Source organism: Propithecus coquereli, unplaced genomic scaffold (genome assembly GCF_000956105.1).
Source record: "Propithecus coquereli isolate 6110/MARCELLA unplaced genomic scaffold, Pcoq_1.0 Scaffold213, whole genome shotgun sequence".
Taxonomy (NCBI): Eukaryota; Metazoa; Chordata; class Mammalia; order Primates; family Indriidae; genus Propithecus; species Propithecus coquereli.
The window spans coordinates 4111593-4137399 of NW_012146412.1; the positions used below are offsets into that span (position 1 = coordinate 4111593).

At 36.3% G+C, this 25807-nt stretch overlaps 1 protein-coding gene across 1 annotated transcript in view; it reads left to right on the plus strand.

Annotated features, from left to right (window-relative positions):
- Positions 1–25807, plus strand: part of ARAP2 (ArfGAP with RhoGAP domain, ankyrin repeat and PH domain 2) — a 177262-nt gene that overhangs the window by 43747 nt on the left and 107708 nt on the right. Inside the window, exons 7-9 of the mRNA XM_012644474.1 lie at positions 9438–9507; positions 15896–16016; positions 23947–24125. Coding sequence (XP_012499928.1) covers positions 9438–9507; positions 15896–16016; positions 23947–24125 — 370 coding nt within the window. The remainder of the gene's footprint in view (positions 1–9437; positions 9508–15895; positions 16017–23946; positions 24126–25807) is intronic.

Here is a 25807-nt window from a genome sequence, read left to right on the forward strand (position 1 = left end):
CCGGCTAATTTTTTCTATATATTTTTAGTTGTCCAATTAATTTCTTTATAATTTTAGTAGAGATGGGGTCTCGCTCTTGCTCAGGCTGATCTTGAACTCCTGAGCTCAAACAGTCCGCCCGCTTCGGCCTCCCAGAGAGCTAGAATTACAGGCGTGAGCCACCGCGCCCGGCCTGAAAATTTCTTTTTTTTCTAACATGCTTATTGATAATTTGACTGGAAATAATACTCTCTCCAGATCAACAAACCACAGGCTTCTAGATCCCTAGTATTCTAGAGCTAGTTCTGAGAAATCTGATTCTTGATCCTTTCTAGATAGCCTATTTTTCAGTTCTAGGAGATTTTCTTTTTTATTTCTTCGATAACTTTTCTATTTTTCTTTCTAGAATTCCTGGTAGTTTAGTGTTGGACCTCTTGCCCCAAAACAGTGATAAAAATCTAGCTTTTTTATTTTTCATTTTTGCCAACTGGAAAGTTTCTCTAATGGTATTTCTAACCTACTTTTGTTTTTTTTTGCGTCTTGTCCTTAATATACAAAGCACTTTCTTTAGACTATTTTTTTAGTAGCATGGTGTTGTTGTTTTACAGATACAATATATTCTCTTACCTCTCTGAGAATGTTAATACTTTTTTTGAAGCTTTTATTTACTGTAGAGTCTGTTTCCTTTAAATTTTTGGGGGGGGAGGGGCTGGCTCTTCTACATCTTTTACCTTTGAGGTGTTTTCCTCAAATGTTTTGTTAATCTTGGGCTGTTCACTTTAAAGTGAGATACTGCAAAGCTGATTGGAAGCACATAGGATCTGATGGGTCTTGCTGTCTGCTTTTTGTAAGATGATCATGGTTGGTATTTTCCTAATATATTTTGATGGAGATCCTTATGCTAGTATTATTGAAATGAATCTTCTTCCTGAGGATTGTCAGCCTGGTAACCAGCTTTTTGGGGGCTTAGTAGGGAAAATGGACTTTGAGTATCAATAGTTATGCAGAATTTTACTCTGCTGTTTTTAATGCAGTTCCCTACTTTCAGCCATGCCTGAGTCTCCCAGTCCAGAGACCCCTGTTTTACCCTCTCCAGTGAATAAAATCTACTGTTCTGCTGAATAAGGGGTGGGGGACAGTTTTCCAGCAGTGTGGAGAGAGAGAAGGATTCTGGGATGGCGTGGTGGGGGTGCGAGTTTACCTCTTAAACTGCCTTTCCATACATCTTCCCATTCTCCGCGCCTCACCCTTGCCTTCATGGTCACTTCCGGAGTTACTTGGTGCTCTATTTCCTGAGACTTGCTGAGGCTCTGTGGGGGTAAATTGGTTTTCCTCTTAATTTGATCTAATGCTGGTTTAGCAATCAGTTTTTATCCTTCTTTCTGCTTTCCAGATTTCTAAATATTGTTACTGTCATCTACTTCTCTGGTCAATGTTGTTTTGCAGGTATTTATTTTTATTTATACTTTTAATCCTTTGAAGTCTTTTAGTGATGTTTGGGGAGGAGTAGAAGTAAAGGGGAGCTTTTAATTGATCACCTTAACTGGAAGCTGCTTCATGTTGGAATTTTTAGAGTATGACCCCATAAAATAAAGAGGTGTGAATCTTTTAACACAGATTTTCATGTACCACATCATGTAAGCACTAGACTTTTTGTAAGTATTTTATAAATTGGTAAATGCACATTAAAATTCAGGCTTTATCACTGATTTCCGAAAGTCTTTATAGTCCCTGAAATTTTATGTTGAATACCTGTTTTTGTTGTTGTTTAAAAATGTAGGTATAGCAGAGATAGAGGCTGTGATTGAAGAATATTTTTGTTTTTTGGCCACAACTCATTTGGTTGATATAATCTTAGAAATTATCACTTTGGTTTGCTTAAAAATAAGGCCTTTTAGAATAGAAGAGTGCTAGCATTTTATAGAAATATTTTAGTAATTCCTTGCATCTCTCTCTATAAAATACTTCATTACTAATACTGCATCATTTGAAAGCCTTATATTTAGAAGAGTAATTAGATAAAATTAATAATTAGCTGAATAAAACATGAGTAATTAGGTAAATAAATCTATACATTTGGAGATTATAGTAGTTCTAAAAAATACTCAGTCTAGTTAGGGTTAGGGGAGGGAACAAGATAAAATATGCTGTCATTCTTTAGGATTATGTAAACAAGGCAGATAAATCTGGAACAGCATGTTGATGATATCTTTTTTTCCTTTGAGATTGTTTAGAGTAATTGAGAAGTATGTTTCTGATGATTTAAAATACCATGATTAATAAAAGCCATAAATTTGACTTAATGCCTTTGAGACTCATTCCAGTTGTGTGATTTTTAAGGGTGACAGTTTGGTAGCCTCTGACACCTTAAATGGATATCATTGTTTAGCATGCTTGTTAGATTTTCAGATTTTTTTTTTAAGCTTACAGATGTAGTCTTTAAAAAAAGAAAACTCTGCCGGTACTTAGGAATGAAATTAAACAGGAGTGCCTCTATGTGAGTACTTCATAAATAGAGATTTAATTGTGTGGGTATACAGTGTTGTTAAAAAAGAATTTTTAAGAAAAACATTTTGAGACAACAAAAACTGATACCAGATGGTGAAGCTGTTTTTATGAAAGCAGTTGAATCTTTACACCACCTGCCCTACCAGAGCTCAAGGGAAGCGTTTATAGAAATCCGTTCAATAACACTGCATAAGCCTTATAAATTATTCTAAAAAAGCTTCTTAAAGAAATGTTTTCCTTCAGAACTCTAAAAAAAAAAAACAAAATAAAACCCAGGCTAATGTGTTTCATATCTACTTTACCTTTTTTCCTGATGGAATTCTGAAGCGCTTTGCAAGATTGAACTCACAGAGAAAATGGGTAGAGGTCAAATGTTATTACTACCTAAAGGGATGTCCAGGATGCTTTGCTATAAACTGTACTAAAGTCTATTTTGCGTAGTGGTTAGGAGCACAGTCTTTGGGAGAGAATGCCTGGATTTGACTCCCAGATGTGTTCTTTACTAGTTGTGTAACTTGGGCAAATTATTATATTTAACCAAACAAAGCCTTTGTGCCTTCATCTGTAAAATGGGGATAATATAATAGTACCTGTCTCGTGGTAGTTTGGAGGATTAAATGAGTTAGTATTTGTTTGTGGCTTGGTATAGTGTCTGGAACAAAGCACTGTATCAGTGTTTGCTATTTTTATTACTAAGTGTAGTGCCAAGTAAGTTCTTTATTGACTGATACTCTGTAATCATCATTACTTCAGATCTAATTTGTATTGTGTAGTCGTAGGAACAAGGGCTGAGATGGTGTTGTCTTTTATACCTTGTCTTTTTTTTTTTAACATTTATGAAACAAATTAAGCTGTTTAATGAAATTTAAGAGAAAAGCAAACTTCAGAGAAAATATTTAGAGTACTTTAGCAACCTTTAATAGTATGTATATTAACAATATATATAATTTCTGTGGAATTAGTTGCCTGATACCAAATAAACTTTTATGAATACATAGGAGAAATATTCAGCTCTTGCATAGAAAAGATAATTCTTAAAAATTTAGTATTCTCCAATATTAACTTAAAAATTTACATTGGCATTTAGAAGCACAGTACTTCTCAAGATCTGGTTTTGATTATTTAGTTGAAATTTTGATTAATTTGTAGAGTATACAATATTAATCTAAACTTCCATCTGCTACTGTGAGAAAGGATTTAAGTATTAGTTCTTATCTTTAATTAACCAGTTATTAGAATTGAGTATTGAAATTCATATGCAGAAAATACTTAATTGAATGTTGACATATTTAATGAGCAATAAGATTATTCATTCTTTATATAAATTAGTTTTGGAAACATCTTAAATTGTTATTTTACATTTTTAAGTAGGAAAATATCAAATGCATACATTTTAAAGAATTAAAATTTTTTTTCATTTTGTTTCCAGCTTTATTGAAGTCTGATTGACAAATAAGAATGAGTATATTTAAGATTTACATCATGATTATTTGATATACGTTGTGAATGATTACCACAAACAAGTTAATTAACGTAACCATCACTTCACAGAGTTACCCTTTTTTTTTGTGTGTGGTGAGAACACTTAAGATCTCTTAGCAAATTTTAGGTGTACATTATTATTAACTGTAATCACCATGCTGTACGTTAGCTCTCTAGAATTTATTCTTCTTATAACTGAACGTTTGTACCTTTTGGCCAACATCACTTATATGTAAAATCTAAAAAAGTTGAACTCACAGAAACAGAGAATAGAATGGTAGATACCAGGGGCTAGGCGTTGGGGATAATGGAGAGATGGTGGTTAAAAATTTAATTGTAAAATGTATTTTAAAACTACATGAAAATGAATGGTGAACATTCCAAGCTTTCTATAGACTCTATTTTTTGTTTTTTTGTTTAATAACAAGGTAGGTCTACAAAGCTTTTTTTTTTTTTTTTCATATAAAGAATCTGGGGCTGGGCACAGAGGCTCACGCCTGTAATCCTAGCACTCTGGGAGGCCGAGGCAGGTGGATGGTTTGAGCTCAGGAGTTCAAGACCAGCCTGAGCAAGAGCAAGACCCCATCACTACTAAAAATAGAAAGAAATTAGCTGGACAACTAAAAATATATAGAAAAAATTAGCCGGGCATGGTGGTGCATGCCTGTAGTCCCAGCTAGTCAGGAGGCTGAAGCAGTAGGATTGCCTGAGCCTGGGAGTTTGAGGTCCCTGTGAGCTAGACTAATGCCACGGTACTCTAGCCTGGGCAACAGAGTGAGACTCTGTTTCAAAAAAAAAAAAAAAAAAGAAAAACAATCTGGTCTTTAGTATTTGAAAAAAGCAAAAAAAATGAAATTAAGGGGGAAGTGTTTCAATACTGTTTATTTTCTATATTTATAAAATGCAGATTTGAGTAAGCATCTTTCAGTGAAAAATATATTTATTTGTTCACTAAATATTAAGCACATTTTATATGCTAGGAGCTGGGGTAGTCACTGGTGTTACATTGATACACAAAACAGAAGTGGTTTCTGTACTCAAGGATCTCAAAATCTGTTTGAGTAGATGGATATCCTGATTACTTTGATTTGGTCATTACACATTTTATGCATATGTCAAAATATTACATGTACCGCATTAAATATGTATAATTATTATGTAACAATAAAAAATGCATTTAAAAAAAAGATAGAGAAACTAAGGCCCAGATCAGGGGAAAAAACTAGTAGAGGTGATGGATGAAGCAAAGCAATTATGTAATTATAAATTCTGCTAAGTGTTGTTAAGTAAAGGAATATCTGGATCAAGAGAACAAGGGGACCTGAAGGGTCTGTGTGCTAGTCAGGGAATGGCCACTTGGAGGGAATGACTTTGAAGCTGAGATCTCACAGATAAGAAGGAGCCAGTCATGTCAGGAGCAGGCAGGGAGCTTTTCAAGCAGAGAAAATGGCTATGGAAAGGCCCTGGGGCAAGAAAGGGTCTAGAGAAAAGAGGCAATGTGGCCAGAGGGTGGTGTCCACAGAGTAGGCACCACAGATTTTTTTTCTTTTTTTTCATTTCAGTATATTGTGGGGGTACAAATGTTTTGGTTACATGGACTGCTTTTGTACTGCTTGAGACAAAGTTCTAAGTGTGCCCATCACCCAGGTGGTGTACATTGTACCTGTTAGGTATGATTTCACCCATCCCCTCCGCTGCCCTCCCACCCGCGTGATTTCCGTTGAGTTTTACCCTCCTGTGGTGTACGTGAGTGCTGTAGGCATGGAGGCAGAGAGAAAGGAGCACTTAGACTCTGCTGGTGGACTGCAAACTAGTACAGCCCTGGAAAATAGTATGGGGATTCCTCAAAGAACGAAAAGTAGTTCAGCAATCCTGCTACTGAGCATTTGCCCACAGATTTTGGTGGCTGACGGGGTGAATGGGCGGCAGCAGAAGCGGAGTTTTGATGCCAGGATGCAGAACAGCTCCCCACCTGCGGAACGGTTCTTTCAGCTGCTGCACCGTGTGGCTTTTCATTCCATTCCATTGTGGGCTGGGATTTGTCCTATTTACCTGTCCCTCTATAGATTATTAAAGAAGATTTAGTAATCTTTAAAAGTATTGAGTTTAAAATGGATGGACACATCAAGTAGTTACCTGGTGGTTGAGAAAACAAACATGGCTGGGGGACTGTCGTAGAAGTGGATTCTCTCAGAGGCTGAGGTTTTTACTGACTTTCCTCAGGGAGCCAAGGGTAGAGTGTGTCTTTTGCAGGATCAGTGCCTGAGAGCGGAGAGACGTAGCTTAGTCAGGTAATGGCATCTTTGATCCTTAAGCCTAATAACTACTAAGCTGTCTATTTTGTATCTTCTTCCTTTTTCTGTGGACACGAATATTAAGCACCTAGATGATGCCTCATGTTGCAAACTGTCCAGATGGTGATGAGATTCTAAGAAAGCGTTTTGAGTCTGAGTGGCTGCAATTAAACAATCTTATGTAAGCCGTGTTAAAATAGATTTTAAGCCTTTTTCACTTGATGTTTTGGCAGGTTTTGAAGCGTTGAATTTAATTCTGAGTTTTCTAAAGTTATACTACCTTCCCCTATTCTTTTTTTTTCTAGAAGATACTGATTTATATGGGTGCTGTCATTTGAGGTTTTATTTGTCTGTTATCCCGATGATGTTGCAAAAAGGATTGTGCTTGATCACATCACTCATTCATGCAGCAAATTCTTTGTCAGTGCCGTATTTGTCTCTGTGTTAGTTGCTGATCATATAGTAGAGAATGAAACATTCATGAACTTTCTCCTTAGGAAGTGTAAGGGCTGGTGCAGGAGACAGACATTACATATAATTAGAGATTACACTTTGAGAAAGAGTAACTCTGGGATCTGCTTTGGATTGGGTCAGCAGGGAAGGAATTTCTATGCAGAGGGTTTAGGTGTAACTCTGAAAGATGAGTTGGTAAAGGGAAGAGAGGGTGTAATGGGAAGGCCCTGAGGCCTCTATCTCCCCACAGATGTTGATTATTTTTATTCTGAAATGAAGGATTATATGTGCTGCTGAGCTCTAGCTTACCCTCATTCACAGTGTAAGGTTGGTGGGGGCCCAAAACAAAACCTTGATTTATTGATTGCTGTTGGGATTGTGTGGGAAGGTGTGTATTTGCCTGTCTTTAAGTATGGAAGATAAAAACATGAAATGAGTGCAAAGTGATTAATCAATGTATACTCATTGTGTGTTTGCTTAATATTTCTTTACCGTTTAACTTTTAATGCTGGGAATTTGAAGAACACGTGGGTTGCTAGAAGACATAGAAAACAGATGTCTATAACACTGCTGGATGTTGCAGTGGGAAGAAAATGCGTTCTAGCCAAGCCAAGAGACGTTACAAAGCAGAAAGATGAGGAAATAAATGGAAAGAGGGCTGGATAGTCAGTTGTGGTTATATGATTTTAAGGTTTTTACATGTTCTTATTCATAATAAATTCAAGGATGTGAAAATGTCTGCCCTGCTGATGTTCACAAATTTTCTCCATTTGATCAGATTTGGTCTAATTTTATCTTAAGTGGAATAAATTTGCTAACGATTAATGTGGGAGGCTTGTATTTCAGTCGATGTGGGGTTGGGGAAGCAGCCTAGGAGACAAGCTTTTCACACTCCCTGAAGTTCTTTTGCCATTGTCTAAATCTTCTAAAAGCCACAGAAAGTTACAACAATTTCTTATTTTAAACAGAAAACTGCAAAAGCAAAAGGTAGACCTGGTTGATGTTTACCTAGTTGTTTTAGAAATAACTTTTTGTTTTTTTTTTTTAAAATAGGAAGTTAGTTTCCATATATTATCTGTGTTAAAGGCTAAACGTATCTAGATGCTATCAATTTGAGCAGAGAGCCATGTAGAGTGGTGGTCCCTAACCTTTTTGGCTCCAGGGACCAGTTTCACGGGAGACAGTTTTTCCATGGAACGGGTGAGGGAGGGATGGTTTTGGGAGGCTTCAAGCACAGTACATTTATTGTTCCTCCATGCTGATGATAAACTGTATTTGCAGCCACTCCCCAGCGCTAGCATCACCGCCTCAGCTCCACCTCAGGTCATCAGGCGTTGGATTCTCATAAGGAGCCGCAACCTAGATCCCTCGCACACCCAGTTTACAGTAGGGTTCGGCTCCTATGCGAATCTAATGCTGCAGCTGACCTGACAGGAGGCGGAGCTCGGGCGGTGATGCGAGTGATGGGGGCGGCTGTAAATACAGACCAAGCTTCCCTCGCTCACCTGCCGCTCACCTCCTGCTGTGCGGCCTGGTTCCTAATAGGCTGCAGACTGGTACCCACTGTGGGCTAGGGGTTGGGGACCGCAGATGTAGAGAATTAGGGTAGTTAGAACCTGTAGGATTGCCTGACTTCAGGGAAAAGGAATAAAATAAAATAAAAAAAACCGGCTTAAGTAGATGTAGTTCTTCATTCCTTCCTAATGTAGTCAGAAAACTTTGTTTTGTCTTTTAATCCTAAATAGGGAGCATGTGATATATTAATATTATTTTGCTTTTGCTTTTCATGTCAGTAACCATTTTTTTTTTTTTCTTTTTTTGAGACAGAGTCTCACTGTGTTGCCCGGGCTAGAGTGAATGCCGTGGCGTCAGCCTAGCTCACAGCAACCTCACACTCCTGGGCTCAAGCAATCCTTCTGCCTCAGCCTCCCGAGTAGCTGGGACTACAGGCATGGGCCACCATGCCCGGCTAATTTTTTCTATATATTTTTAGTTGTAATTTCTTTCTATTTTTAGTAGAGACGGGGTCTCGCTCTTGTTCAGGCTGGTCTCGAACTCCTGACCTCGAACAATCCTCCCACCTCCGCCTCCCAGAGTGCTAGGATTACAGGCGTGAGCCACCGCGCCCGGCCAGTAACCATTTTAAATGGCATCTGTCTTTCATATGAGCCTCTTTCAAAAAATATTAATGTTTCACTGAATTTTGAATGATCATAAATTATTCTCTATATTTGGACAGAGCTCTTTCAGCTTATTTAGTCAAAGTTAAACATTTTATCTTTGTAAATCCAATTATCAAAGCTTTGTTATTTTAGCAAAATATTATTTATGCCCCAAAGCCAAAATTAAGGTAAAATAGGTGTATAAGCTTAATAAGGGATGAAAACATATATTCATTGAAGGATTATCTTCATTAAGGAAAATAGGTTCAGTGATAGTGTTTCTGACCACACTTTGTTTTGCACTGAACCTTAAAAATGTGGAGGGCAACACTATTAACAGTATCATTTTTTAAAACTCCTAGGTCAACTGACTAGAAAGTGTTATTATACATATTTTTTTCTATGTACCATGGCAAATACTGTACATTGTCATAGCTTAGTTTTGTCTATACTGTTTAACAGCAAACGGGAATACATTTATACAGTTATATTACAAATGCATTTAAAATCTAAGTTCATGGTACTTGAACATAAAATAACAATTTCATATGTTTTGCAGAAAACGCATGTTTCAGAAGAGATGGGTGAAATTTGATGGCCTTAGCATTTCTTACTACAATAATGAGAAGGTAAATACATTTTACAGTTTTCAAAGATTGCTTTACGCATACTAAGAGTACTTCAGTAAACTAAGCAAGTGATTTGGTTTTCAAGAATAGGAGGTGGATTATAAACATGAAAGAAATTTAAATAGGATAAAACACACTCTTCTTTTCTTTTTTCATAATTTAACTTTTCCTTGACACATAAAATTAGAATTTGTTTTTACTTAGTGATTTAACAGTTATTTATGGAGTATCTTCTATAAACCTGAGGAAGTCCTAAGAGCAATATAAAAGTAAATAAGCAATTGTCTTTATCAAAGCGAGCACCAAGGGATGTGTACAGATGACACTATCAGAAGAAAACGGCAAAGCAAGGATCGGTTGCTTCATCTGTGATTGGGGAGGGAGACATTTATGTGAGATTTCATTTGCCGGGGATCTGGAAGAAAGGGGATTGTTTGTATATATAGAAACTAGAGAGAAACAGGCCCTATTAGCAGAGAGGAGTAGATGCCCAGATGGGAAAGTGTGGACCATGCGTGATATAACTGAGTAGTTTTCTCTCTTTGGAGTATGTAAAGGAGACTTGAAGACAAAGTTAAAATGGAATTAGAGTTCATTGAAAATCTTAACTGTTATGTGAAAATGGTTACAATGTATTCTTAAAGCAATTGAGTCCTAATGACACAAGGCAGAGTTCTGAGTATATCCTTCCTGTTAGGTACGAGAGTGTCTTTATTCTTAGGAGATATAGGCAGAAATATTTAGGGGTTCAGTGTCATTATATCTGCAGATATTTTTCAAATGTTGCCTGTCTTTATATATTTATATTTGAAAATATTTATGTTTATTTGCACATATGCATAATTAGATAAAACAAATTCTGAAGATGTAATCAATCGTCAAATCTAGATGGAGAACATATGGGTGCTCATTGTATTACTCTTTTAACTTTTCTGTGTTTGAAAAGTTCCTTAATAAAAAGTTGGAATTAATAAATATACTACCATATATTTAGTTAACTAAAATCAGATGATTTTTGTCTTAACTGTATACTTTCTCTTAACATACTTATTTTAAGACTTAACCACATTCTCTTATTTATAGCTCATAATCTAACATTTTCTCCTTATTTGGAGATTTTCACAGATATAATGGATCTGTGGTTTGAAGAGAGATTTAGACTCCGTTTTATAAATTGCTTCTTCAGTGTTTCAGGGCAGAAGAATATATGCTTTTAAACAGAAAGTAACGTGTGTTGCAACATAGCACACACCGCATGTTTTATTGCTCAGAATAATAGAAGTGTTAGAGAAGTGTTCGTTTGGTTTTGCCTTGCAATGATCCAAATTAAGCATCCAATTGGTTTAAACACACCTCTTTGAGGTTTGTAAGATGGTTGGATGAATATTTTTTAAAAGCCAGTTTTCTGCTTTAGCTATTATTTCTAGTCTGCTTGTCCATTTGAATGTTGAGATGATTTCTATGCCTGGGGTAAGTACAAGGTAGTCTGTGTATCTGATGGAATCTGACTGCTGGTTTTCTTCAGCACCTGGTCCCTTTTCTGGTTTGTTTGAGATGGGGAGGAAAATTACCCAGTAGTGACACACGCTTCCATGCCACGAGGCTCTGTTGGTGGTAGACTCATTCCATTTGAGAGAGAGAATTTCTAGTAGCTGTGTCCAACTGGACTGTTTTTCTTTTAATTCGTCCTGTTAAAGCTTATCTCAATTGCAGTGAAGAAAAGAGAGCCTGTCATGTTTTTAGATACTGATGGAGGCTTGGTTTGAAATTGAGATTAAAAGTTTATATTAAAACGAGTTATTATAAATAATTTAGCTTATCCTCAATTTTTTAAAAAGTTGAATTGTTGTTTCCTGTGGCATTTCATCTGTTTACCATCCAGATGATTGGCTTCATTTTGGCAAAATACAAAAGCACTGGGGTGAGTGTTTCCTAAAAGTAGGTACAGTTTCTGTTGTGACCCTTCTGGCAAAAGGGATGCGTAAGAGTGGCCATGGCTACTACTATCCTGGCTGGGTGTGCAATTTTCGTGGCTATGTGAGCAGAGCAGTTGGGTCTTTTAATATTTAAATGTTCACTTGAGAAACATGTGGTTGGGCATTTTGGGGGTAATGTGCAGAGTTCCCCATTTCCCTAGTTTTCTTCGACTTTTCTCAATGTGCCGAATATCTTTGCAAGGACTTCATTGAATCCCAGAAAATGGCATCATCCCAACAGCCCTTGATATCTTATCCCTCGCTAAGAAATCTAACTCACCCCCATTCCCACTCAGCTGTGGGCAGAATTGCCCTGTGGTCATTTCATTGTCTGAAAGTGGTAGATAAATGACAAACTTGATCTAGATATCTGTGTGTTACAGGCTCAAGGGGTGCTTTAAAATTTCTTTCCTTAAGGAAAATTTGACACTCTTAAAAATGAGCCTGTCATTTGAGTACTTTTGTTCTGCAATTGGCTGTGTCTTGTGTTGTTAGAAGGGAAATATAAAATTAGCTCTACAGTGTTAAAAATTATGAGATTTATTTTGGGATCTCATATTACAAATGAACCTTTAGAGAAACTATAATTTCCTGAGGTTAAAGTGACTAGCATTTTGCTTGTTAAGCATATTTTAATCACCTGGGAATTTTTTTTCTGTATTATTCTACCAGAAATACTTGCCTGATAATATCATATCAGTGTTATAGGTACATAGTTTATGTTGTTAAAGAATTGTTTTTTAGTCTCTTTAAGGAAATCTAGTGGAAAGAGAATCTTCTTTTATTCCTGTTTCCCCCCCGACAGTGCTGCTTGACTTTTCTCTATTGAGAAAAGGGGTTAATGGTAACCAACAAATAGTTAATTATCTCAATAGGGTATATTTTTGTAAGCTTTTCTAATTCTTATGCAAGCTAAAATTTTGGAACAGATCACCTGGGGGATGAACTGTAAATGTTTTTGGACATTCTTAATTTCCTGCTATCCGGTCTCAGTTACTACAAACTCACAGGACCGAGGCCCTCACGCTGCCCCTCAGAGATGCTGTGCCCCTTCCCACCTGTGGGTGTCCGACAATGGGAGGACATTCCCTCCTTCTCAATCGCTAGAACACTTAGTGTTCTAGATTGGCCTTGTATTGCCATTTTAGCCTACTTGCATTTATGGGGTTTGCTTTGTTAAGCCAATCGTGTCTTCCACTTCTTTGTGATGATCTTTTTAAGCAATGTCTTGAGTACGCACTGTGGGAAACTTGAGCGTGTCTTTTCCTATATTTTCCCCTTTATGTTTTTATTCTTCCAGCTAGCCATTGCCATCCATCAAAATCCTGTGCAGACTTCAAGACCCATCTTGTTATTCGCCTCTGTGAACCTTCATTTTCTTCAACTGTGTGGCATTTGAACGATAATATACAGTAAAGTTTAGAGGGACAATAAGCTGAGAGCAGAGAGGCAAGCCAGGAGAGTGTTGTAGTAAGCCAGGCATTCATTTATCAGAGTGTAGACTAACATAGAGGCTCAGTGAAAGTGATAAGAAATGAATTTCAAAAAATATTAAAAATGAGCCATCAGAGGTTGTTATAATTGTGATTGATTGAACATAAGATTCACTCAGAAAATATTTCTGTAGTACCAACTACATCATGCAATGCGGTGAGGGAAATAGACAGATGGCATAAAGCCTGTTTGGGGAGACTGTATTAATCAAATAATCACACAGGTAAATATAAAGTCACCATTTAAATTACACTGAATAATTGCTATAAGGGAAAAGTCCCGGTTGCTGTTAGCTTAAACTAGGGTTATTTACCCAGCTGAAGATGAGCAGCCTGAGAGAAGAGGCTGATCAAAAAGACTTTTCTTCTGGAGGGTATGTTTATCGTGAAACATGAAGAATGAGGAGGCAGTAACTGCGTAAAAGTGAGTTTGAAGAATATTCCTTGCAGAACAAACTGTGTATGCAAAGGTGCTTGTTTGGGCAGAAACGTAGTATGTCCATGGAACCCCAAGAAGGCCAATGTGGCTAGAATTCAGAGTTGGTGAGTGGAAGAGAAGAAGCTGACGCCATAGATGTAGGGAGAGCACAAGTTATGTGTGTGCAAAAGATCAGCACAGGCCGAAGACCATTCTGTCCTATTTCAGACTGATTAACTAGAAGAGTGATATTTTAGTGGACAGGTATGGAGGGAGGGTAGGGCTTTGGGTGATAATAAATTCAGTTTTAAAATTTGTGGTATGGGACAGTTACATATACTATCGATGACTTGAAATATGGCAGTGTAGTTGAATGAAGTGGATAGATAAGGAAGAGAGAGATACTAGATTATTCTGCATAATGATGGTAGAAATGGAGGACATTATGTTAAGTGAAATAAGCCAGGAATAGAAAATTCAACACCACATGTTCTCAGTAATATGTCTTAGTCATATGCTAAGTTGATCCCATAGAAGTAAAAAGTAGTACAGAGGATGCTCGAGGCTGAGAAGCATAGGTGGAAGGAGAAGATAGAGAGATTTGTTAAAGGCTACAAAATTACAGCTAGATGGGAATAAGTCCTGGTGTTCGATAGCACTGTAGGATCACTATGTAATAGTTAACCATAATAGTCTCAAATAGCTGGAGAGAGGATACTGAATGTTCTCAAAGGAATGATAATTGTTTGAGACGATGGATAAGGTAATTACCCTGATCTGATCACTAGGCAGCATATGTATTACAGCGTGACTCTGTACCCCATACATGTATATAATTGTTATATATCAATTAAAATTAAAAAAGAAACGCAAGAAATTTTCTTAGGGAGAGAAAATAAAACAAAAAAAAATTGGAAAACAAGGAGAAGAAGTAAGTTATTTTCTAAGTGCTTATTTCTTGACATCCTCCTCCCTTTTCTAAGTGAGGTTGCTCATTTCATCTTCCTATATCACAGTTCAAATATATTCCAGTTTTGGCTGCATGAGAGTATATAGGAAAGCCTTTATGGTGTTGGTATTTAAAATAGCATTAAAGAATGGATAGGATTTTGGTGGATACATAAAGTCAGGGGTGGGAAATTGGAGCAGAGCCAGTGAAGGAGAAGAAACTGTTGAAGAACTAAGAGAATACCATCGTGGTAGAGTGTATCTCCTCAACTAGCAGAGGAGGATAATCCTGTCACAATGCCATGTTGCTGACGGTGACGATCCCTGACCTGTTGCTGAGATAGGAGTTTACAGAGGGAGGAATATAAACTTGGTACTTGCTCTCTGCATGGAATGGTTAGTACCTTCTTATTCTAACCAGTTATTTCAGACACTTGCAACCTGCTCAAAAGAGGCGGTTCCAGGGGCAAAGCTGTGGAAGGGAAGAGAAGAGACACCATAAGGATGTGTCCAGACTCTTCTGATATTCAAGACCTTCCGTAGTGTGGCCTTGGTGTGTGTGTGTGGCCTCATCTCTTTTGGTTCTCATTGTTGTCCTCTTATTTCTCTGCTTTACACCTCCATTATTCTCAAGTGTCACCATGTTTATAAAAACACCTCTCACCCCTTTTAAATAGAATTGAGAATTCCATCTTTGTACTCATATATATCCCTTTGTTTGTACTCTGTTTTAACTTTTCTCTCATCACATTAGCTGTATTTTGAGGCTCCTTGAATGTATAAGGACTCTGTGACTTTTCTTTCCAATGCAGGGCCCAGTAAATTTTACACCCTTAGTAAATAATTGAAATCATGGGGTAGTCATCATGCCAAGTGATTTGAAAGAGTCCAGGAAAATGAAGATTGAGGAAAAGTTATCAAAGTCCTATGAATGACCATTTTGAACAAAATTGTAATATGGATGTGCTGATTGCCAACAGCCAAGTCCATCTTTTCTCACTCTTTATCCATTGGGGAATAAAAAGTAAAGTGATACTATGTGAGATTAGGATCCTCGTCATAAAATCATTGAGCAATATGGTTAATTGATAAAACCTAACAACTTTTTTAGGTGTATTTTGTTCTCAATGTGTAATAGCAGTAATTTTGAAATGGTTCAGTTACAGTACCTGTTGTGGCCAGCAGATGCCTGCAAACACCATAAAATCATTTTGACCAGATTGTTTTGTTTCGAAGAACATGCTGCTGCTTTTTGGAACTATATATTGCCAGTTTAGTAGAATTGTTTGTACTTGATTTTTTGCATTTTAATTCCAGATGAAGAGAAAATTGAAAAGACATCTTACTTAGAAGAAAGGGACATTTAATAGTTTTTTTCCTTGGGTATTAAATTAGTGTATAAGCAAACATCTATATGTCATTTTTAAAATTTAGATTGAAATTATGAAAGAGAAGCAGTTATAATTACTGTGCCATTCTTTTTTTTTTTTTTATGAGATCAAGAGAACTTTGTTTTCATGAGTTTTCTTTATCTTTTTCTCTAACCTATACAGGAAATGTATTCAAAAGGAATAATTCCACTTTCTGCTATATCAACAGTACGAGTCCAAGGAGACAACAAATTTGAAGTTGTTACAACACAAAGAACTTTTGTTTTTAGAGTAGAAAAAGAAGGTAAGATTATTTCTTTATCTCTATAAAATGTTCAGTCATTAATTTCTGGCCAATCATATTAATAAACTAGTTAAACTAGAAATGTCAAGAAACCTTTAAATATGTTAATTTTAAATAATTTACATTTTAAATTAATTTTAAATCCATAACATTAAAACGTAAATAAATCGACAAGTTCTTTGTTGTTTACTATTCTTTGATGCAACAAATATTTAGTGAGAAGCTATTAAGTGTCAAGGAGTCTAATAAGTTCCAGGTATATAGTAATGAAAAAAAAGTAGACAGAAATTTCTGCTTTCCTGGAGCTCACCTTTGAGGTATTGTCTTGTTAATGCAAAATAGTTATTTAGTATGCAAAAACAATTTTTCTATTAAAAGTTGGTTTTATGGAAGTTTATATGTGGCAGGTCTTAGCTGACTGTACAGGCACCATAATCATTCTATTATAGATATTGGAACATCTTTTATATTTCTTGGATTCTTTCCATCTACATCATCTATGGGTCACTCGGTGGCAAAGATTGATCTAAGGACAGCATTTGTTTTCTGGATTGAGTTTAAAGGTGTGCAGAGAAATCTTTTCTGAATTTTGTTTCACGGAGGAGGGAGGAGCCAGAGGAATGAAATGTTCTCTGTTGTATATTTTGTTTGACTATCATAGTATATCATTACTATAAATCTCAGTAGTTTCAAATAATATAGGTAAAGCCTTCTCATTAATTAAAGAATTTGGATTTTAACTTATTTTAAAGATGACTTTTATTTAGATATAGATGTATAATTCAACTTAATTTTTAGGAGTACTTCTTGGTGCTCAATTATTTGAACAATGCATGAAAAATTTACTGAATACTCGATGTGTGCCAGATACTCTGCTAAATTGTTCATTTTAACAACAGTCTTATAGGTAGTATTACAATTATTATCCCATTTTACTGGAGGTGAATAAGAGTATTCATCACCAGTTGGAAACTACTACAGTGTTAATTATTATGGGGCAACATTGTCCTCTTTTTTAAACTGCTGGATTCCTAGACCATATGTCAGTGCATGGCACCAGAGAAAGCATTCAGTATATATTCTATATTACTAGAAAGTTTTCATTGTTGCTTTGGATAAATGAATTTCTCCCAGCTGCCCTTCACACTGGGGCAGGTTTTTTCAGACTGGATTACTACCTATTTGTGAGATCAACTTACTGTTTTATAATGATAGAAAACCTCCCCCCTAAAAAAACAGAAAAACAAAAAAAAAAAAACCCAAAACATAAAACAAGAAATACCAAAGTGCATTGCTTATAGTAAATGTTATATTGTGAAACATGTCTATGTATATAGTATGTATGTGTAACACAAAAAATGTTCTTGTTATTTTAAGGCAAATGTTAAATGAAAACTATGTAGGGGTAAGCCAACTGTGGCTTGCAAGCTAAATCTGGCTGCCTCCCTGTTTTAATAAATAAAATATTATCAGCTCACAGCCACTCTCATTTATTTACATATTGTCTTATGGCAGTTTTTGTGCCTCAAGGGTAGCATTGAATAGTTGTGGCAGAGACTGCATGACCAGTAAAGCCTAAAATATTTACTATCTGGCCCTTTACAGAAAAAGTTTGCCAGCCGCTGTCCTAGAATTGCATGTGAGAGGAGTCACTTTTTGTGAAACACTGAAATTCGAAATTTGTCTACAGTTGACTTATATTTGAAATCACACTTTTTCTCTTTCTGTATTTATTGAAACACGTGGCGTTGCTTCTCTCGATTGGCTATCATGGTGGTCTGTCTTTGTACTTTGGTTTCCACTACGCTGAAAGGTAACTGACTGTTGCTTTGAGGTGCAAATCACCTTCCTCTTGGCCTCTCAGAGTGAATTCTGCATACGCCACATAGCATGTGTTTTAAGATAGACGTACTAAATAAAGCTTCCAACTTGTGTGAAAATCTGTTTGGCCATATTTACTTGCCACATTAGAAGTTAAACACATTTTATTTAAGTAGAATGTATCAACCCACGCATGTTTAAAAGTTACATGTTCACAGTTGACCAATAAATCTTTCTGTGGTGTATGGTTCATCTTTGTGATGTAAACTTAGTACAATATAAGAATTTCATTAACTTTGGTATAAATTTATTGTTTGTTAAACAAGTTATAGGTCTTTAATTTTTGAAACCATGGAAATAGTGTTTCAGTAAAAACTGAGGCTGTATCCATATGAAATTGCTGAATAAGTTATTTTGATTGAAAATTACTTTTATATACTGAACAACTCACATTTTTAAAGATAAGTATGTATGTATGCATATATATTTATGTATGTGTTTATATATTTATTATGACACCTTCAACAAGATACTAAATGTGTTTTATTAAGTGCTCTTTCTTCCTTCCATGTATACAAATGGTTGATTATTTTTTATTTTGTGGGAACTGGGAAATCAACTATAGTGGCTTATGAAAAATTTGACTTAATGAACTTTAACCTAAATTAAAGTTTGCTTCAATTGAACGAAGAAGCAAAATCAAAGTTTAGAACAGAAAGGGTTTGACATCTTAACAGAGATGAATTTTTCATTTTTGGTGAAAAGGTTTTAAGTGACATGTACAACAGTCTTCCCTGAAATCAGTCGCTGTTTTTGAATTGTGGGTGCACTGACATTACAAGATAGGATTACAATTTGGCATCTTTTCTCCACAGAATTTCCAAAGCTTCAATTTCTCCAGGTTTCTTAGTGAAATGTTGTTATTCCCTTAGCTGAAAGTGAATTATCTTGAAATGATAACATTTTAAAAATACTCTTCCCAAGTGCAAAATTCGGTCTGACGCCTTTTCTCAAGCAGAACTATTGGAATTGGTTTAAGGGTCCTAACAGCTAATGATCTCCCTAGTTAGTCTGTATTCTTGTGGCACCTGTGGTCACACATGCAGATGTGTTACTTTACAACACAGGCGGTGCTCTGAGTGGGTGGTTCTCATGGTTAGAAGAGAGCTTAAGACTTCTGAGTGGGCGTTTCCTTCCCAGGGCCATTTTTCGTTGTTGACTCTCAGCTGCAGGCTCTGTTTCTGTCCACCTTAGCAGATTCTGGCCACCTGGGAAACAGGCAAGTATGTCACGCTCTCGATTCTCTTTTAAACAACATCATGCAGTTCTCCAGGGGCAGCTGTGATACTGATATGGGAAAGTTTGTTTTTTTTAATTAAAAATATTTATTTAAAGAATACCTAGCATAAGACACATATAAATTCCCCTTAGTTGTTTTGGGCAAGCAGACTTCTACCTCTTTTGCAGTCTTCATTGGTTTTAGAAGCAAGACAGGAAACATTTACTGTCTCTGTACTTTCTCACTTCACTTAATCTCAGTGGTGGGTTGTTAAGTGTCTTCTTTATAGACTTTATCATGGTATTTTGGAAGTTCCTGACACGTATTTCAGGAACTTGCTAGGACCCCAAATTCCTTCTGAAATGTTCTATTGTGGGGTCCCAAGTCTGGTTCTGGGGCAGGTCTTGCGGTTTTTTTTTTTTTTTTTGCGCTAGTGTCAGAAATTTTTTTTTTTTTTTTTATTTCAGCAAATTATGGGTGTACATACGTTTAGGTTACGTGTGTTGCCCTTGGTTCCCCCCCCCCACCGAAGTCCGTGTTTCAAATATGTCCATCCTTCGGGTAGTGCGCATTGCACTCCTTGTGTATTGCGGTTTTAAGGTGACCGATGGCCAGTGTGCATCTCCATCTCTGGCTCCAGAATCGTGTGTTTGGCTGCCTACTTATCTCAGCACGGCTGCTTAGCAGCATCTCAGACTCCATATGTCCTTACTCCTATTTCCACCCCCTCCACAACACTTCTTCTCCTGTAATCTTCTCCATCTTCATAAGTAGAAGTCCTAGGTGCTTAGGCCCCGAAGTGTGAAGTCATTCTTGAATCTTTTCCTTCTCTCGTATCTCCCATCCAGCCCATCAGCAAATCATGTCAGTTTGGCTTTGAAAATATGTCTAGACCAATTCTCAACACCTCCACTGCACTGCTACCACTCTGCTGCAAGCCGCCACCTCTGTCTGGATATTTTAATCAGCTCTCTTGATCAACTACGTGCATACCTTCAGTACAGCTGTCAGAGTGAGCATTCACCAAGAAAGTCCGGGCACGTCAGTCCACTTCACATGCCTCATTGCCTCTGTGTCTTACTGAGGGTCAAGCACTTGTGATGTCCGAAAGCCCTGCATGGTCTGGCCTTGGTCTCCCCATCCTTCCCTCCTTCCCTCCCCTCCCCGCTTCACTACATTTCAACTACAGGGGCTTCTTCTACCTTGAATATGCCAGACCTGCTGCTGTTTCTGCTGCTTCGGGGCCTTGACATACATCGTTCTCTTATCCTAGAATGCTCTTCCTCCCGCCACTCTCCGGCTTGCTCATCACTTTCACTTCCTTTAAGCTTTTGGTTAGTTATCTCCTCCTTTCTGAGGCTTTTCTATTGCCCTATGCTCCCTAAGCCCCTCATCCTGTGCTATGTGTTATTGTACTTGTTACTGTGCAATAAATTATATATCCAAGTTCTTACGGCCTTCCTTCTTTCCCTACAGTGTAAATTCCAAGAGAATAAGTTCATGATCTATCTTGTTCATTTCTCCATTCCTAGTATTCAGAATAGATCTTGGAACATACTAAGCACTCAGTAAATATTTGTATGAATGAGTGGTTATCAATTTGAAAAACAACCGTGATGTGCAATGATTCCTTCTCTAATATTGATCGTGGGTTATACTGAAGGATCTTTAGTTAGGCCATATTATCATATCAAAAGAAAGAGTCCAGCTAAACTTTATTAGATTATGTCATTGATACATGGCCCTTATGTAGTGATTGCTAGTATAATACATCCTTTGTTACTAATGATTATGCCTACTGATAAATCTAGTAGTTCAGAGAGTGTTGTCTCTCCTGTTGACCTTTTTTAACCTCTTTTTTTGATTCTTACACTTTAGGCTTTTATTCCTGAAAACATCAATAACTATTTTGAGGTTTTGGGAAATTTCTGTTGTCTTTTATTACAGTCTAGCGTAAGCACAAGAAAGTGGCAATTTCAACATTTATTCTTATTCTTCTCTGTTCTATGCTTGGGGCAAAGCCACTCTGGGTCGGAGCTTGTGTTCAGAGGGAAAGGTGCTTCGCACAGTGCTAAGATCAAGGCAGACACTCAGTGGGTGTTTGTTATGGGAAAGAATAAAGGAAGCGCTCGCCTAGTGTCCGACTTTGCCCTGGACACTTGTCCAAAGGGAAAGCGCTATTTAGTCTGGAACATGGTGACTTTTGAAAGCGTGTCCCCCGCCTCTGAGGCTGCACACATTGCACAGCCACGTGCAAACGACACTTGTCATCTCTTTTGTTATATTTGAACGATCTGTTCTACCATGTCTCTCTCCTGGCGTGGGCAATAAAGAATAAACTGAATGTTACTATTAGTTCCTGTTCCTCTTCGTGACTGTTTACTTCCCATTAGTAACTGGGGTGCTCAGGAGCTAGATAATTCTTCTCGGCTGTGAGGGAATCATGTCTTGAGATGCAGCCAAAATATGCTTAAGTCCAAAAGGTGCAATTGACAGTTTCAAATTAATTCTTGAGAAACTAAGGTGTATACTACAGTAATCTAAAAGCCACAACCACTTAGGCTCAGTTTATTAAATTATAACCTACATTTCAAACTCATTGATTGGTGTGGATTAACACAAACAAAAACCATTATATACCATTTACTTGGCAGAAATATCTTGTGTGAAACTAATGATCCCATGTAATAAGCAAATAAAGTGAAAGGTCTATTGCTGTTACTAAAACGGTAACAAATTATTGTAGTGCAATCTGGGTGTGCTTATACAGATGTAAAATTGTAGAGTAGCTGCTGCATATTGACATTGACTTAGCTACCTGAATATTTCCATGTTGTTTAGTTTGTGACATATCACAATGCCGGGGACATTTGATAGATGTTTTATACTGATATATAGGAACAACCACCAATTCTTGGGGGATTATGTAATATCTGCAAGAAAACATTGTTGAATGAGTTTTTAATCAACACTTGGGCTTTGGTCATTAAAGACAACCAACTGTTTTTAGTAGTTTTGAAGGTGAGCAAACATGAAGATAATTTAAAAATTAAGACTTAATATGAAATAACTATATTCATGTTTGAAAGTGAACAGGTTTAATACAAAGACTTATTTCAATCCACAATGAAGTTATTCTGGGCAGAGTTGTCTTAGAAGTATCTGAGAAAGCTTCTGATTTCCCAATTGGGTCCTATTTGCTCTTTTCCTCTCCTTCCTCCTTGAAAGGTTTTCCTCCCTGAGATTCAGTCTGTTTTGTTTCCATTTGCCTTGATAACCACTTCTCTCCTTGTTTTGATAGCCTACTTTCCAGACTCATAGGTAGAATTCTACACCAAGGTTTGTCCATTTCTTCTCCCTTTACATTAAACATTTATCCACTTCCATGGGTCTTCTCTCGTACAGATTACCTTTGTTCATACATTGCTGTCGGTCTGCCTAGATGCTCATGCCAGGGTGCTGAAAATCGGAGGTAGTTCTGTTAATTAATTGGATCCTCCTGCCTCCTTAGCCTAGCCAATTCAGATGCTAAGTTACCTTTTGCTCTCAGTAATTTATTTTTTTTAACACACGTATTCACTATTTTTCATTCTCCTAAATGTCTTGACTCTTTACATATTCTTTTATTTCCATTTTCACTATATTTTAAGTCTCTATTGCCTAATTCCTGATCTCCAGACATCCAGTTTGGTCTGTGATCGTCCACGTTGTCCTAATCATGGCCTTGTTTGGTTAAGAATCCCGAAATGATTTCTTTTGCCTTAAAATTCCTTAAATAGGCAGTAGAGATTCTATTGTCATTTTTACCATTATTTCCTTGTGAGTTAAAATTATATTAATAAATATGTTCATCTATAAGTTAGTCCTTTAATGGATGTTAGTTCTTCCTGCTTTTGTTCTTGTGTTATCCTCTGCTCAGAATCATTCTGTTCTTCCCTCTACCAAGCTTTTGAGTTGCTCCTCTTCCTCAAGACTTCCTTTGTTTTATGGTGTCAAGAATAGTCAAGAGTTGAAACAGTTGATTCTCCTAATGTTAGCACTAACTCGTTATATGACTTTCAGCACATCACTTACCTCAATTGAATTGACTCCTAGTTTGATATCATTTGTATGACATTTACACTGTTCTGTGTTCCATTATGTGTTCTGATCTAATGTGACTTATAGCTTTAATTGCTGCTTGAGGACTAGATCAAATTCCTATGCTAGTAACACAGTGAGTTGTTTGTAGTTGAAGGTCACTTAGCTTTTGTGGAAGGAGTGGGAGAACCAAGTTTTAATTTGACAGGAGAGATGCTATTGTTAGTTACTGTGGTGAGAGTGGAATCAGAGAGTGAAGATCAAGGCAGGCATACTACCGAGTAGAGTAGGTTCCAAATGACTGTTAGAAAGTAAGATTTTCTGAGTATTTGGTAACTGACTTACCATGTAAAATCTGTTACTTGCTGGATAGCAATATTACTTTCTTCCATTAAAAGAGAAACTTCGGTCTCATGAATAATCTGAAAGAATGCTTCTTGGATATTAGCAGCAATACAGATCACCTATAGTTCTTTTTAAAATGCAGATTCTGATTTGTCCAGTCTAGAGTGGAGCCTGCATTTCTAATAAGCTCACAGGTGAAGCCAATGGTACTGGTTCTGGGAGTAGTGTTATTCCTTTTCCCTCAAAGAGTTGGGTCATTGGTCCTTTCTACAGTAGCATTTAGATTGTGGTTGTAGGAAAGAATCTGAACTATCTGTTGCAAAGAGAATAGATTTCTTGTTGCTGTTTCTATGTTTATATAACTTTTATATGGATTTATGTATTTTCTCCTGTCTTTATTTTCAGAGGAAAGAAATGACTGGATCAGCATACTCTTAAACGCACTGAAATCAGAGTCGCTATCTTTGCAGTCTCAAGCGGTTGTTACACCTGAGAAATGTGGATATCTTGAATTGAGAGGATATAAAGCCAAAATTTTTACTGTGTTAAGTGGAAATAGTGTGTGGCTTTGCAAAAATGAACAGGTGAGCTCTGTTACAGTCATTGCAAATTGCTGCTTTTTGATTTTAGTAACCACTGTGCTTTGTTTGTTAGAATTATTAGTGTTTTTACTTATAGAGTCTTGCTTTTGTGTTGAGTGCTCCACTTAAGGTAACAAAGAAAGAGCAGTTTTGTTGAATTTCCTCAATGTTTCCACCAGCAGGAAAGTATCTACATCAAATTTGAGGCTGGATATCACCTTTTTAAGGGACTTAGGAAATAGAATCATTGAAAATTATTTTTGAACAGTAGTCTTTAGTTGAGGTAACAGTATGAAACTACATGAAAGAATAATTAAGACCCAATTAACTATTACAGCTGTTGATGAAATATTCCCAGTTCTGCGCTTGCTGTGCTGCTTTTATTTTTGTGATAGAAAATAATAAACACAGGTAACATATTTGCTTGAGTTTACAGGGTTTTATTGATCTTTTTGTTTTTTTGAGCAGATAAGTTTCTTACAGACAAAATGACTTACTAGACACTGTATATATGCGCTCTATATGTGTATATTACTAGAGACTATATATAGTGCAGTGTATGTATATATGTGTATATATACACGTGTATATATGTATGTGTAAATATACACACATAAACATGCACACTTTTATACACACATATCACATGTACATAAGTAAAATAGACTTGAATTGTTGGGTTGATTAATATCAAAAGGCTCAATAGAGAATTTAAATATTTTAAGGAGACTGATGGTAAAATAAAGTTTTAACAAATCCTGTTAGCTTCATTTGATTTTGCAGACTTTCTTTTCTAACATTTTTGGTTTTTAATATGCATAAGAAAATTCTTTCTTTACCCCTTTTTGGGAATAACTTTTTAAAATCTTTCATCCTGGAATATATTAGATGCTTAATAATTATTTGTAGAATTAAAGTGTGCACTTTGGATATCTGATTTAAGGTGAACTCATGTTACATTAAATTGGGTTATGGTAAGGTGAAATATAAATGCTATTTTCATTACAAAAATAAGGATATCAAAACAAACAGTTTCAAAAAAGTTAACTACAGATCTTTATCTAAGGCATCCTATGAACTTCAGTGTGAACTTACTACGTTTTTTTGGATAAGATTTTTTAGCCAATTAACTTTGGAAGGCATCATTGAGCACTATCGACATACTAATAACGTGGATAGTTAGCATATTCCCCAAGAAGAATAGTGATGTACAGCTTAATAATGTGTATGAACTGAATATGAACATTTTTATTCAGTGAAGTAAGATGATTAAAACTTTTCTTATTTCAATGATGGTTAAAAATGCATCATTCGCATGTATCAGTATGGAAGTTACTCTGCCAAATTAATTGAAGTATTCATTTTTTACTTGCACAGATCTGATGGACTTCGAATTATTAGTTTCATTGCTCACATTACCTAGATTTTCTAAGCTTGTTATTCTCTAAAAGTAAGATAGATATTTTTAATGCTATACTAACACATTCTGAAATTCTCCAAAAATTATATGAAATTACTGCTTTGGTATTAGTAATCGTGGGTGCCCTTAATAATGATTACCATTTGTTGAGTACCAGGTATGATGCTAATTAATTTGTAAACATTCCCTTTTAATCTTCCCCACATATATAAAAGGAAGATATTCTCATCTGTGTTTTATAGGTAAGGAAAATGAGAATTAAATA